Source organism: Chiloscyllium plagiosum, chromosome 14, assembly GCF_004010195.1.
Source record: "Chiloscyllium plagiosum isolate BGI_BamShark_2017 chromosome 14, ASM401019v2, whole genome shotgun sequence".
Taxonomy (NCBI): Eukaryota; Metazoa; Chordata; class Chondrichthyes; order Orectolobiformes; family Hemiscylliidae; genus Chiloscyllium; species Chiloscyllium plagiosum.
This window is the reverse complement of record NC_057723.1, coordinates 22109590-22124100: the sequence shown is the minus strand read 5'-3', so window position 1 is coordinate 22124100 and position 14511 is coordinate 22109590. Positions and strand designations below refer to the sequence as shown.

The 14511-nt window shown below is 41.4% G+C and overlaps 1 protein-coding gene across 3 annotated transcripts in view; it reads right to left on the bottom strand.

Moving 5' to 3' along the window:
* Positions 1-14511, bottom strand: part of LOC122556538 (protein Shroom3-like) — a 79435-nt gene that overhangs the window by 35915 nt on the left and 29009 nt on the right. For 2 of the 3 annotated variants that reach the window (XM_043703315.1, XM_043703314.1), the window contains exons 2-3: positions 2095-4725; positions 379-446 (exon numbers count right to left, since the gene is read on the bottom strand). In XM_043703315.1, coding sequence (XP_043559250.1) covers positions 379-446; positions 2095-4638 — 2612 coding nt within the window. In that variant the 5' untranslated portion in view covers positions 4639-4725. Of the gene's footprint in view, positions 1-378; positions 447-2094; positions 4726-11627; positions 11648-14511 lie in introns of those variants that run through there. The other variant, XM_043703316.1, reaches the window with a different exon arrangement.

Below are 14511 nucleotides of genomic sequence, written 5' to 3'. Positions count from 1 at the left end.
GGTCAGTGTGGACTGGTTAGGTCGAAGGGCCTGTTTCCGCACTGTAGGGAATACAGGTTTTTTTTTGCATAAGAAATCCATTGGCTATCTGCTCATTGAGTCATAGAGTCATACAGCACGGAAAGAGGCCCTTCGGCCCAACTCATCCATATCAATTCTCCTTGTGCTATGATAAGGGACATGGTTCTGTTCCAAAATGAACACAACTCCAGAAGCCACAGATTTACTTTCCATCTGGAAATGATTCTCAGGCTGGAAAACAAGGTCAGGCAGAGATTATCAGAGCAGGGAGAGGTACCCTTCCACTTCAGTTCTGCCTCTTAAATATTGAAGCTTCAAGCTTAGGACATATCTTTTCATTGACATTTTGTCACTCACCTGGAAGTGGTGTTGCTGTTACGCATTTGTACCAATGGTTCTGGGCTTAGACCAGGAGGCAAATCCTTCTGCAATAGGGAAAAACAAACCTTATCAAAACATTTTTATTCTCTTAGGTTTGTTTGGTTTAATTTCAATGTGTTTGAAATTTACATGTTAAACTTGCAAAAACTAATTGGACAACACTAGCCTCGAGGCAATTCAGTACTCATTTCTAGTACCTATATTGTAAAATATTTACTAGATGAAAGATTTACTAGGATGGTACCAGAACTGAGAGATTGCACTCACTAAACAGATTTTATTTTCTCTTTTGTAAAGAAAAAATTTAGAGTCGATTTGATCGAGGGCTTTTAAATTCTGAATGGATTAAACAGAGTAGATACAACGAGAATGTTTCCACTGGTGGGAAGATCCTAAACTTGGGACATCAGTACAGCTTAATAATTAGTGCAATACAGAAATAAGGAGAAGTTTCTTTATTTGGAGAGTGATTTGAATTTGGAACTGGCTACCACAGAAAACGGTAAATGCATGTAGCTTTAATTGTTTTCAAACTCAGATTTCATTGTGGTTAAAAAATGAAAATAAAAAAACAATTTGGCAAGAGGAGCAGCATTTTTCCACATCTTCTCCTGAGGTTAAATGGTAACAGAGCTCTGGAACAAAAAGATTCCTGATCACTTAGGTTACAGGACAATACAAAAATCTTAAAATCTCTAATCAAATGGGTTTGCAGTCTCCAGCCTTTGTTGCAAATATCTCTTCACTGTTTTCACAATTATTATCCCCTTCTTCTGACCCTCATCCTTAATCACAAGTAAAGGACCAGAAACTACAGTCAGTTCTGCTACAACGCAGTAGTTCCATTCTTGTGAAATTCTGTGTTATAAGAAAATTGCACAACAGCAGCACCATTTAAACTAATGGGACGAGAATCACATTATAACCAATACTTTGTGCTTTAGAAACAGTGTCCCCAATTTGTCATTCATGTTATAGCAAATTTGTGTTAACAAAATGCCCATTATAGCAGAACGACCTGTACTTGGAAAACATTTGGTCTGGATCTGGCATTCATGTGGCAGGTTCACTTTTCTTTTTATAGCTTTTAATACAATGTTAATTGCTCACCCTTCTTATCCATCAATGCTTTCTGGACCTGGCAGGTGCATTTGGCACCTTTCCTGCCATTAACTTTCCCCATTTACCTGAGCCGTGGTTCAGCATCAATACATGCTGGCTTTGGATATAGGTTTGTTCGCTGAGCTGGAAAGTTAATTTCCAGACATTTCATCACCCTACTAGGTAACATCTTCAGTGGGCCTCAGGGTGAAGCACTGTTGATAATTCCTGCTTTCTATTTATATGTTCATAAATATGCTTTTATATATAAAATATATAAATAGAAAGCAGGAATTATCAACAGTGCTTCGCCCTGAGGCCCACTGAAGATATTACCCAGTAGGGTGACAAAACTTCTGTAAATGAACCTTCCAGCTCAGTGAGCAAACCTACATCCAGAACCTCAACATGAGCTACAAATCTTCTCAAAACTCGCTAACACGCTGGCTTTCCTGAAGTGAACAAGATACCAGTCCTGATGTGGGAATCAAAGCCAGAGCTTCTCATCTCAAAAGCAGGAGCAACTGTGCCACACAAGCTCAGAGGGACAAATCAAATGAGAATGACTCAGCTCACAACTAACGTACATACCTGTGAGGATAATGGGGATGACTTTGATCTTGGGCGCCCAACAGAACGAACAGACTTTGGTGGGTCCGGCAAATTATCAGTGGAGGCAAATGGTCCAGAAATAATAATGTCATCTGCCTGCTTTTGAAAGTAGTGGTTTTCAAATGGCTGGCCTAACTGGCTGTTGAGAGACACATTAGTGCAGACAGCTGGCATTGCCAAGGAATCATCCTGGGATAAGTTCTGCCCTTTGGCAGAGCTGAGGTTGGAACATGCATTGGAACTCCAGTCTGATAATCTCCAGTGTGCAATAGACCTTGCCATTTGGGTTTGTTCACATATGGGTTCTATGCCACCGGGTCTCTGACTTTTCTTGCGATCCATGTACTCAACTAAGGCCTTGTGCTGAATCTGCTTTAACGCCACAGGTGTATTTGCTGCCAAGGAAGTTGGTTCAAACAGTTGTTGCCTGGAAGATACAATGCTTCTCTCTTCATGTGGGTTTGGGAAATTACTGTCCTGCTCTGATGAAGGAGAGCATTTTCTTGAACTATTTGGCACACCTAATTGATTTATTTTTTCAGGTACTGAATGATAGATCTTTTTCTCTTGAGGTGTCAGTTTTTTCCTGTTCCCTATACGAGCAGCCTGATGCTCAGAAGCCAAAGCTTTAGCTGGTAGGTCCTCATGTAATACTTGTGTTGGTGGCATTGTGGTTGTTGGATCATCGAGGAAATGCCTTGGGTCTGTCAAAGAAATTGTTTGGAAGTGTGTGATGCTTGGCTTCTCGGTGGGCTTCTGCTTAGCCCGGTTTGGCCAACTAAACTGAAGATCTCTACGTTTAAAGGAGGTCTCCTTCAGGACCATAGTCTGTGCATGCTTGACTTGATCTCTATAAGCAATTTTAGAAGAATCAGTTGGCGATCCAAAGGTGTCTGGACATTCTTCAGTCAATTGGTTAAGTTTGTTAGATTCGTCTAAGAGCTGCAAAGAACTCTTGCACTTGTGAAACTGTTCCTGTTTGTTCTGGACACCCCTGCGCATGTCTTGGTTTCTGTCTCTCTGATTATATGCCTCTTTTGGCTCCTCCATGTATTGTCTTTTCTGATTAGCATTCACTGCTGCATTTTTAGCAATATTTGCGCTTTCGAAGGTAAGACGATGCAACATTGGAGTATTTTCAGCAGTGATAACACCTTCTGTACATACCTGTCTTGCTGGCCTAGACACCGCTAAAATGCTGTGGTCAATTCTTGACTCTGAATGTGGAAGTACCTGAGATCCTGCACTGTCTATGCTATTTCTCATTTGCCTTTGGCTTATGTACTTGCTATGCGTTGCTGACTCAGGCACTGTAGGATGTAGTTTAGGGTTGTGAGAATTTTCACTGGGTCCACAGTAGAAGATTTGACTGCTGCTGGTGTTGTTATGCCTTCTAACTTCAAACTTTCCACATGTGGGTTGCAAATCTATGCCAGATGATGAAAGAACTAAATGGCTGGTATTCAACTGATCCGATGATTCCTTTCTACCTTTGCAATCTCTAGTTACATGAAGCTTAGAATGTACCTCAGATTTATATGCTTCCACAGTGTTGTCAAGGCCCTTGGCCTGGATAGGCCCTGAAATGCCTTCAGCTGGCGAGGACTCTCTTGTGGATGTTTCTGTACGTGCACTGCTGGTGTAACAATACGGTACTGTAATTTGATTACTTTCACTAGCACTACCAAGGTTTACTACAGGTGACAGATCGAGGTGCTGCTGCCTAACAGGATGTGGTTTAATTCTGTGCGCCAATGGGAGATTGTACATTTGTTGCTGCAATTCTGCACAGTCAAAGCTGTGATGGGCAAAGGAAGGAGTTGAATCATTTGAGTTGTTTTGAGATGCCTTATCGGTCCTTTTGGAAGGCAAATTGACAGCACCTTCAAGTGAGTGATTATGTTTTCCTGGCACAAAACCAGCCAAGTTTGAAGTTGGAGTACACCAAGGAGACTGGGTTTGTCCAAGATTAGAAGGAACTCTATCAGGAGGCAGGTTTGTGGTCACCTCAGATTGGTGGTAACTTGCGATAGTCATCCCCTGTGTCTTGCTCTCTGTTAGTGATAACCTCTCGGTCACATTTGGGGGGCAAGGCCCATCGTAGCTGTAATTGTTGCCAAGACCATCATGCTGCTTTGTAACGAGGAAACTATCAAGGCGCATTGGTGGAGGAGGTGGGTTTGACGAATTAAACTTCCTATCATTACCATTTCTATTGGAGTTATCCATTGATGGGAACATAGGTCTCTCTTCATTGCCCATAACACCAGCATCATGGACTACTGTGTCAGTATGTTGCAATGCCTCTGAATCAGGACCCTGATAGAACACATTTCTTGATTGCCTGGGACTCTCACTGCAATGAGCTAGAGACAAGTACTCTGGAGTGTTGAACGAAGTAGAGAAGGAACTATAACCAGAGTCCCCTTTGCCACGCTGGTGGTTGAACTGATCTATGTGGCTGGTGAGCCTGTCAGGAGAGAAGGGACTCGAGGTGGCTTCTGTTTGATCCAATCCATCCATTCTTCAACTGCTGTTCAACAATCTGATCTGCATCATTTCCAAATGAGACTTCAAAGATGCATCTGATTTCTTTGGATGAACCAATTTCTGAAAACAGATTAATTACAATTAAAACATTTACCACTGGCGCAAAGAAAAAGTGTGCACAAACTTATTGCACTATAGCATCCTGAAGTGCATCTAATTACAGAGAAGATTGCAGGTTCCAACCTTGCATACAGCAACTTTCCACGGACTGAAAATGCAACTAATGACAGCTTGTTGGAAATCATTGACCGAAGAAATAATGCTCACCTTGAGAGCCTTTCAGCAATTTTACTTTTATACCAACCTGAATGGGTAAAATTTTGAATGTGTAAATTGAAATAAGTCACTCCTAGCAATCGAGTAATACCAAGTAATGCACAAAAAGGCAAATCAATAAAATACTCAAGTCACAAAGTGGGTTTGTACACTCAAGTTTCTAACTCAGGGCAACAGTACTATTAACTGAGCCAAGCAAATAGCTGGGAAGATTAAATAACAAAAGTTCCATGACGCAACAACCAGAAAGAATAGTAATGGATATAGTGAGGAAACAAAGGTTGTATCTAAATGAGGTGTAAATTATATATAAAAACTACCTGAATGCATTAGCAAGGGAGTAAGAAAGAAACAAGATGAAAACTAGCTTAGTAAAACAAAAAAGGGAGGAAAAATAGATCTATCACAAGATGGAAGCAGAGCATATGATGTCAAGTTGTTGAACTAAACACTGAGTCCAGAAAACTGGAGAGAGCGAAGGTGAAGATAAGGTGCTGTTCCTCAAACTTGCATTGGACTTCCCTGGGACACGAAGGCATCTCAGTCTTTAGCAGCTCATCTGAAAGTTGGCAGCAACACAGCAAGAAAAGGAGCAGGGTGAGAGGGTGGAATATAAAGAGAATGGGAAACCAAAACACAAGAGCAATGGCATGTGTTCAGTGTAAAATGTACACAGAATGCAGAATTCTTAAACCACGTTCAGATTGCTTTTGGCCAGAATATAAGGGGTTTATTAAAGAAATTGGCAATTTTGGACTTGATTTTAGGGAATTAATCTGAGGAGGTGACAGGGCCATCAGTTATAAAGTATTCTCATTGTAGTAATTTGGAGTTGTGATTTTAAAAAAAGAGAGGTAGTCAAAAAGTAAAAGTTTTAATTTGGGGATAAACAATTTTACAAAACTGAGATGTGATTGAGTGTAAGCGGCCCTGAAGGTAAATCGAAGTCAGAGCAGCTGGATGTATTCAAGGAGGAAGATAAAACAACATTTATCGCTCAGTTGTCACAAATGTATATAACTGAATTGCTGCTGATGGACCGGAACAGAGGTACAGGAGCAGGGTATTCAGCCCATCAAGCTTACTTCCACCATTCAATGAGATCATGGCTAACCACCTATCACCATGCCCACTTAACCACACTTTGTCCACATCCCTTAATGTCATTGGGGTCCAGAAACCTCTTAGTTTCTATATTGAACATAGTCTATGACTGAGCCGCCCAGTCCTCTGGAATACATAATTCCAAAGGCTCACCATCCTTAAAGAGATTCTTCCTCCTCTCCATTTTAAATGGCCCACTCTTTATTCTGAAATTATATTATCTGGTTTTAGAGACACCAGCCAGGGGAAACATCTTATGTACATCCACTCTGTCACACCTTGTAAGAATTTTGAAGTTACAGTGTGATCACCTTTCATGCATGTGACCCAGTACAACCCATGGACAAAATCAACGTCATCTACAGAATTCCATGCAAGGACTATCACAAACACTACATAGGACAAACAGGAAGAAAGTTAGCCACCAGGATACACGAACACCAGTTAGCCACAAAAAGACATGACCCTCTCTCCCTCGTAGCCCTACACACGGAGGAAAAAAAACACCATTTCGACTGGGACAACACATCTATCCTGGGACAGGCTAAGCAAAGACATGCCAGAGAATTCCTAGAGGCCTGGCATTCCAACCACAACGTCATAAACAAACACATAGATCTTGATACCATCTATCAACCCCTCAGAAAACGAACTGGAAATGACATCACCACAAACCCCAGGAACCCCATCCAGGACAAACATATAAATACAAAGCTGGAGACAACAGCTTCGCTTCACTTGGAGGTCGCCACTGATGATGTTACCTAGCCAGGTAATGAAACGTCTGGATATCAAACCTACAGCTCAGCGAGCAAACCTACAACCATCACCTTTCATTCTTTGAAGCTCAAGGAAATATAGACCCAGTTTCTTTAATCTCTACTCATAAAGCAATCCTCTTATCCCAGAGATTAATCTGATGAACCTTTGTTGAACTCCCTCTGTGGCACTATATCCTTCCTTTGAGACTGAACTGTAGATAATACTCCAGGTGAGCTCTCCCCAACACTTTATACAATTATAGAAAGATAGCTTCATTTCTCAAATCCTCAAACCCTATTGAAATGAATGTTAACACATCATTTGCCTTCCTAATTGCTTTTTGCAATCACATGCTAACTTTTAATGACTCATGGACAAGTATACCCAGATCCCTTTGGACATCCACTCTTTCCAAGCTCTCAACATTTAAGAATTCTTCTGCCTTTTGTTTGGTACCAAATGGAATAACTTTTCACTTATTCACATTATTTACCATCTATCATGTTCTGAGCTGTTCGTTTAGCCTGTCTATGTCCTCCTGAAGCCTCCTTGTATCCTTCTCCCAATTTATGATCCCACTCAGTTTGGAGTCATCAGCAAATTTGGAAATTTAATTAATTTCACATCCACATCATTTAAGTAGGTAATGAACATTTAGAATAGACCTATCACTGACCCTTGCACTATCCCACTAGTAAGAGCCTGTTCCTCCTCCAGGGCGTTTGCCCTGTAGAAAAGGCTGAGGTGATGGTAGGCTGCTGAGATAACTCTGGCAGTTGTCCTTGGTGCCATGGTGCCATAGAGAGGCAGCCACTCCCAGGCAGCCTTCCTGCACTGATGGTGCCTTCGTCGGTGGGGTCAAGGAGGCATCAGATCACAATGGCTTCATCCAAGGGACCCCCTCATACTCATGACCAACCACTTCATGGGTGCTTGAATATTAGAGGTGACCAATAGTTGTAATATACTTAGTACCCAGTCCATACATCATTTATGCTATCAGAGCCCCTTTGACATTCATTGCCTGGAAGTCAGTGCAATACTTCTGCATCCATTCTACATGATACCTCTCATGCTTCTCCAAGTGGTTGGCCACGCTCTCAATGGACAGGCTCATGCAGTCATGTGCCTGTTATAGGGCAGCACATACACAGGCGGCACGGTGACTCAGCGATTAGCACTGCTGCCTCACAGCGCTAGGGACCTGGGTTCAATTCTAGCCTGGGGCAACTGTCTGTGTGGAGTTTGCACATTCTCCCCATGTCTGCGTGGGTTTCCTCCCACAGTCCAAAGATGTGCAGGTTAGGTGAATTGGCCACGCTAAATTGCCCGTAGTGTTAGGTGCATTAGTCAGGGATAAATGTAGGGGAAAGGGTCTGCGTGGGTTGCTCTTCGGAGGGTCAGTGTGGACTTGTTGGGTCGAAGAGCCTGTTTCCACACTGTAGTGAATCTAAAATAAAATGTTATGAATGGGCATCTCCATTGTCTGCTCCACAATCTGCACAGTCTCTGAGAACATGACATTTGCACATGCCTCAAACTGTTGTTATAGGAACACAAACTGTGTGTGACACCCATGACTCTGGATCTCCACCATCATACTATGGATGTGTCCATCCTCCAAGGGTCACTGCCCACAGCTTCAACAGCCTTCCTCACCTCTTCCCTAATTTGCTGCTCACCATGTGCCACGCTTTTCATGTTTGCTTGAGGACCCATAGAGGTGATGTGTCTGCACTGGTGGAAGGTGGCCCTGACTGGTCTGGCACTCCAGCCTCACATACACCTTCTTGCTTTCCAAATTGTGCTGATATTGTCACTTTTGCCTGCATTGCCTGCTGCTCCACAATTGGCCCAATGGGAGACACAAGAAGGTGGGTTTGCAAATGTTCTTCTGCCATTGTCTGCTCTGTGCAATTGAAGCAGATCCATAGAGTTACTGCTTTGGCATGAAGGAAAGATTAATAAATTTCACCTCTATCATCCAGAGATGTTCAGGTCCTAGTAGCCATTCCTTTACTCTCACCACTGCCTCCTACACAGCTATTCCAGTCAGTCAAGGGCTGCCTCCTTCATTGGTGTCAGTATGGCTAGATGCGGCACTTGATCAGTTGATGGAACACTATCTCTGGTGTCCAGTGCCCTCTTCTCCCCAAAGGACATGAGAGTGCAAGGGAATTAAAAACCGGTGTGCACTCTTGCAATGTATCCAGCTCAAAAGTATTAATGACATTGGCCACAGTGTTGTCTCTTGTACTTCTGATTGAGGTCAACTTTGCCCACGGCTCAGTGATACACCTGGGCACACAGCTACAGGCTGTTCAAACGTATTTAATCCCAGTATACCTTTATTATTTTTTGCCGCTGCACGCTGGCATCTTCGAAGAAACAACTTATGAGGGATTTTCATGGTACCCTCCAGATTCCTAAGGCTGCAGACACATGCAGCCTTGTGGGAACATTGGTAAAAGTCACACTACAGGACTTTCATGCATAGTCTAGGCTGGCACGTCAGTGTGTGCTGAGGGAGTGCTGCATTGTGAAAATTGTCATGTTTCTGATGATGTATTAAACCAACACCCTGTCTGCCTGTTCAAGTAAAAATGGTCACTTGGTCCTATCATCCTGATCGATCAACTGATCAAAATGAATGAACTGATCATTTATCCCACACGCTGTTTATAGTAGCTTTGTTGTGTGCAGCTTATTGATTCTTTTGCCTACAGAACAATAGTGAACATGCCAAAAAAGTACTACATAGACAATGAGTACATTGACAACTTAAGATGTGATAAATAAGTTTCACTCTTAACTTTTTATTTTTCATTTTTGCCTAGCAGGATAAATCTCTGCTGTATCAGATGAAGTGTGACAAATGTTGGGACAGCCATAAATATACAACTACTGCACAATCAGGATTACCGATCTAAAGAGTTGACACAATAGGAGTTTCGCTGCAAATGTGATGAAGCCATTTTGAAAATTTCTAATGTCTGATTTTTATAAAAAATGTTGAAGTTTTAAATTAAAATGCATTTTAAGTGAGATAGAATCAATATGGTCTCATCACTAGTCATTTTGTTGTGCTCTGCCTGAAAGTATAAACTTGGTAAAATTCCTTGCTAGTTATTACCATGACGACACTGACCTTTAGAAATAAACTAACTGCAGCAAGTGGCTCCTTGTTAGCTTCTTCAGAATCCAACTGGTCTTCACATGTGGAATAATGTTTCAATATTTTTAAATAAAAAGTTATAATTAGTAATAAAGTGCCTTTACACAACTCTACTGTGTACAGCTGCAATGTTCTTCATGTTGCAGAAATACCAGCAGGTTTTGCAATTATCTTTTGCCCCACTTAAAAGACTGGTGCACAGATATGCAAGTTGATAAATATGCTTTAGAGCTATGATGATATCGTTTGATGTAAATATCAGTATGAGAGAGAATTACGGAACTATGTGTCTTGAGAGAAGCACACAGCAAATAAATAGAACTGCACTCCAATCTGCAAACCACATTCATTATAACCACAGAGAATTCTAATCACAGTTATTTCGGTAATTGAACATTTAAGGCTTTAAGGAAAAGAAAAGACAAAAAACTCACCAGAATGCAGAGCTAAAGGACTGATACTGGTTAAGAGTAGGTGCAATAATGGCTTACAGAAAAATTCAATGACGTGAGGCTTTGAATAACCAGAGAGCTAGAATGACATATTTCTTTGCTGACATACCTTATTTAACAAACAAAAAAAAGACCCACATTCTTGTCTAACTTCAAAGCAGGACAGTCCTAGTACTGTTCAACTGCAACTAGAGTGAAGAGAGAGAGCAGCCAAACAGCAGCAGCATGTCAAATTATAAGCAGCATTCCATCAGCAGTGATCCGCTACATACACTGCTAGAAAGAATTCTAAAATAATCTTGGGAGTTTAGGCCTCCAATCGGAAGCATCGTGAGAGAAGTGAGATCACTTCTCCTAAGCAAGTTAAAGAACAGTATCCTTCCTAATTATTTGAATGAATTTTGAAAGCCTGACTGAAAACATGTTTTGACCTTAAACCCATGTAAGCATCAAATCTCAGATGTTTGTTTTTCATTGCATCATCCATTGTCAATTGGTACAATTGCAGATTAAAACTTATTTCACGTTCCCTTGGTTGCTTGCTTTGTGTTACTTATGATTCTCAGGGGTTGAATGTAATCTTTAATGTTACCATAGACACCGCAATTCCCTTTGGCTGTAATTATCAACCAATTTATCCTCTTTCTTCCCAGGCACTGCTGCTTCTTTTCCCCAGCTGCCCCTCTCCTGCAGTGTTTGTTTTCCTTTATCTCTGCCTGATTTCCAGCCTCTCCACAATATTCAATGATGGAGCATTCACAATCATCTAAGCAGAAAATTCCACTGATTTTTATCCCACAGTATAGAAGTTCTCCTCATCTAAGACTTAAATGATCAATCCTTTATCATAAGGCTTTTGCCCCACTCCTCTTCCTCAGGAGGCTCAGGAAATTCATCATGTCCATAAAGACCCTCACCACCCTTTATAGATACACCATAGAAAGCATTCAATCTGGGTGCATCTCAGCTTTGTACAGCTACTGCTCTGCCCAGGACTGTAAGAAACTACAGAAAGTTATGAACACAACCCAGAGCATCACATTAGCCAACCTCCCATCCACTGCCTCCATCTACACCTCTCATTGCCACAGAAAGACAGCCAACATCAATAAAGAACACCCTCTTAACCCCGCTTACAATCTCTTCTAACCTCTTCCGTCAGGCAGAAGATACAAAAGATTAAACACACGTACCAATAGGTTCAAGAACAGCTTCTTCACTGCTGTTATCAGACTGCTGAATTAACCTCTCAAATTTCAAATCTAATGTTGATGTTGCTTCAACTCCTTGGCAGCTGTAACTTTTTATGCCTTGCTCTGTTCAACCACCCTATGATCTGTATGTCCTTTTATGTTATGATCTGCCTGCACAGCGTGCAAAATTAAACTTTTCACTATACAAATCAAATCAAATCAATCTACACTCTTCTCCTTCACATCACCAATCTCTCAGTGTCTGCCCTGGCAAACCCCTTCAAGATGCTGTAAGTTCCAATTAGGTCACCTCCCAATCTCCTGAACCTCAGAAAATATAGACCACATTTATTCAGCCTCTCAGTTAAGGAACCAATCCAGTGTATATTTGCTTCCCTAAATAAGGATACCAAAAAGGGACACAATATTCCAAGTGAGTTCACACCAAAACTCTCAATAATTCCTTGTTCTTGCAGTCCCTTTCCTATAAGTGACAAAATCCAAACTGACCATGACTCGAGACTGTAGTTATTATTTTGAATATCAGTACTAATCAGTACTACACCCTATTGGAAGGCAATTGTGAGTTTTGTCAGTAGAAAGCTTGTTCACAGATGGCGTGAAACTAAATATGGTCATCCTTTCAGGCAGTGTGAACAAAAAATAATGTCAGCATTGCTCTAACTCCCACAGTAAAGGTGGAAACATGGCATGCAAGACAAGAATAACATATTATGTTTGTGCGATTACATCAAAAACAAATGGCAACACTGAAATAAAAAAATCAGAATACTTATACTTTACAGTGGCCTTCACAAATTTAAGCTTATAAAGAGTTAATTGAGAACATGCCCTTTGGTGTTCCAATTTGTTTGGCATTTTAATACTTTAAAATGGTTTTAAAACTGGGTGAACTTAGTAGTGTTTGTGCCAAGGGCAAAGGGCTATATTTCCATTTTGTTAGAATGAAATCTCAGTAAAATGATGCCATTGTTTTACTAAACCTACTATCAGCTAAGTAGTTGGATGGAATGTTGTCTCTGGTATATAATAAATGACTTGGCAACCCTATAACACATGGATTCTGGGACAGTGTGAACATTCCAATGGTGAACGCCACGTTGTCATTGTAATCCTTTTTGTTGCAAAAGAGAAATAAATTAAAGTATGGTGAGGAGTTGGGAAAGAGCTCTTCGTGAAAGCAGCGTAAGTGAAAATGTGAGGTACTATCCTTTCACAGCTTTAAACCATTTATAACTATCTGGTTTGTTTTTAAACATAAAGGAATTACCATATTATTAACTTTCCTGATTGAGCTTTATCAAAGCAATAGTTACATTTTATGATGCATGTTTTATTCTATTGTTGATGTTACCTCAGCCCAGCATGCCAACATTTGCGACGGGCACACATATCTTTCCTCAATTGGACGCAGGCTGAAATTTTCTCACAAGGTTGATCACAAAAATGTGCCCAAGATACCAAGCAAGGAGATAAACTACATTGTTTCTCAGTGTTACTCTTTCACACTCACTAGTGATGACTTGGGTTCGGAAATTTAATTGCAACATTCAAATGATCCCAGATTTAACCAATATACCTGGTTCTGGTTAAAGTACTGGTCATAGATCTGCCTGGATTGAATTTTCTTATTATAAGTAAGGTGTTTTGTCAAGTGAGACTCATGGCATCTACTCCACCATGACTCAGAACAACTTTTATTATGATTCTTCCACTCTTCATTTTATTAATTATGTAAATGGCACTTGGGTACTTTTCTTTGGGAATCCTATGGTGGTGATGGAATTGCTCAGTACTGTGAGAATTTCTAAGTTTTCGCATCTCCAGTACCCTATTTAAAACTCCACTTCAATCACAGAAACAACACCTCACACTGCCATGCTTGAACCTCGACATTCATAGTCTGGACAAAAGGAAAGCTCTCTTTCCCCACTTTATGGGCAGGAATTTGGAATTGTTGATGAACAGGATGGCTGAAAGGAAGACAGTCCTTTATTTGAGTTGAGCACCACATGATGCCACACCACCAAATCCAGCCAGCCTGAATGTAGTGTCCTGAGTGAAGTAAGACATCAAGCAGTGTCAATAGAAGGTCAGTGTTCTGCAAGGGTAAGTGCTACTACCTTCTCTCTGCTAGCTCACACTCAGAGGCAGCACTCACCCCATTCCTGCCACTGCACAAACCTCTCACTAAGGCTCATGGACTACAACACCCATGATTACATACACTATGATCAATTAATGACTCTTATACCCTTTGTGCCCTCCATGCTTCCTACTTCCTCACCAGCTCTCCTGTTCATGAATCACAGCTAACTGCTGCTCTATCCACTTCCATCCGACTCAATTCCCCCCCTTCTCTCTCTGCAGCTTGACCCACAACTGGGCCAACGGGTCTGAGAATGATAAGGGTCAGTAGTTATCAGGCTCCTTGCGTCTGCTGCAGTCCTATGGAAATGTTGAATTTGGCGAGAGAAGTACACAGGAGAAAGTGAGGTCTGCAGATGCTGGAGATCAAAGTTGAAACTTTATTGCTGGAACAGCACAGCAGGTCAGGCAGCATCCAGGGAACAGGAGATTCGACGTTTCGGGCACAGGCCCTTCTTCAGGAATGAGCAGAGAGTGTTCAGCAGGAGAAGATAAAAGGTAGGGAGGAGGGACTTGGAGGAGGGGAGTTGGCAGAGGAGATGACCTGGGGTGTGCAGTGAGAGAGGGACTCACTGAAATCTTTGTAGAGAGAGGCAGAGAGCTTCTTCAAGGAAGGCATCCTTGTAAGAGGATTCGCAGTAGGTTGAAATCTTCGAGGAGAAAGTGAGATCTGCAGATGCTGGAGATCAAAGTTGAAACTTTATTGCTGGAAAAG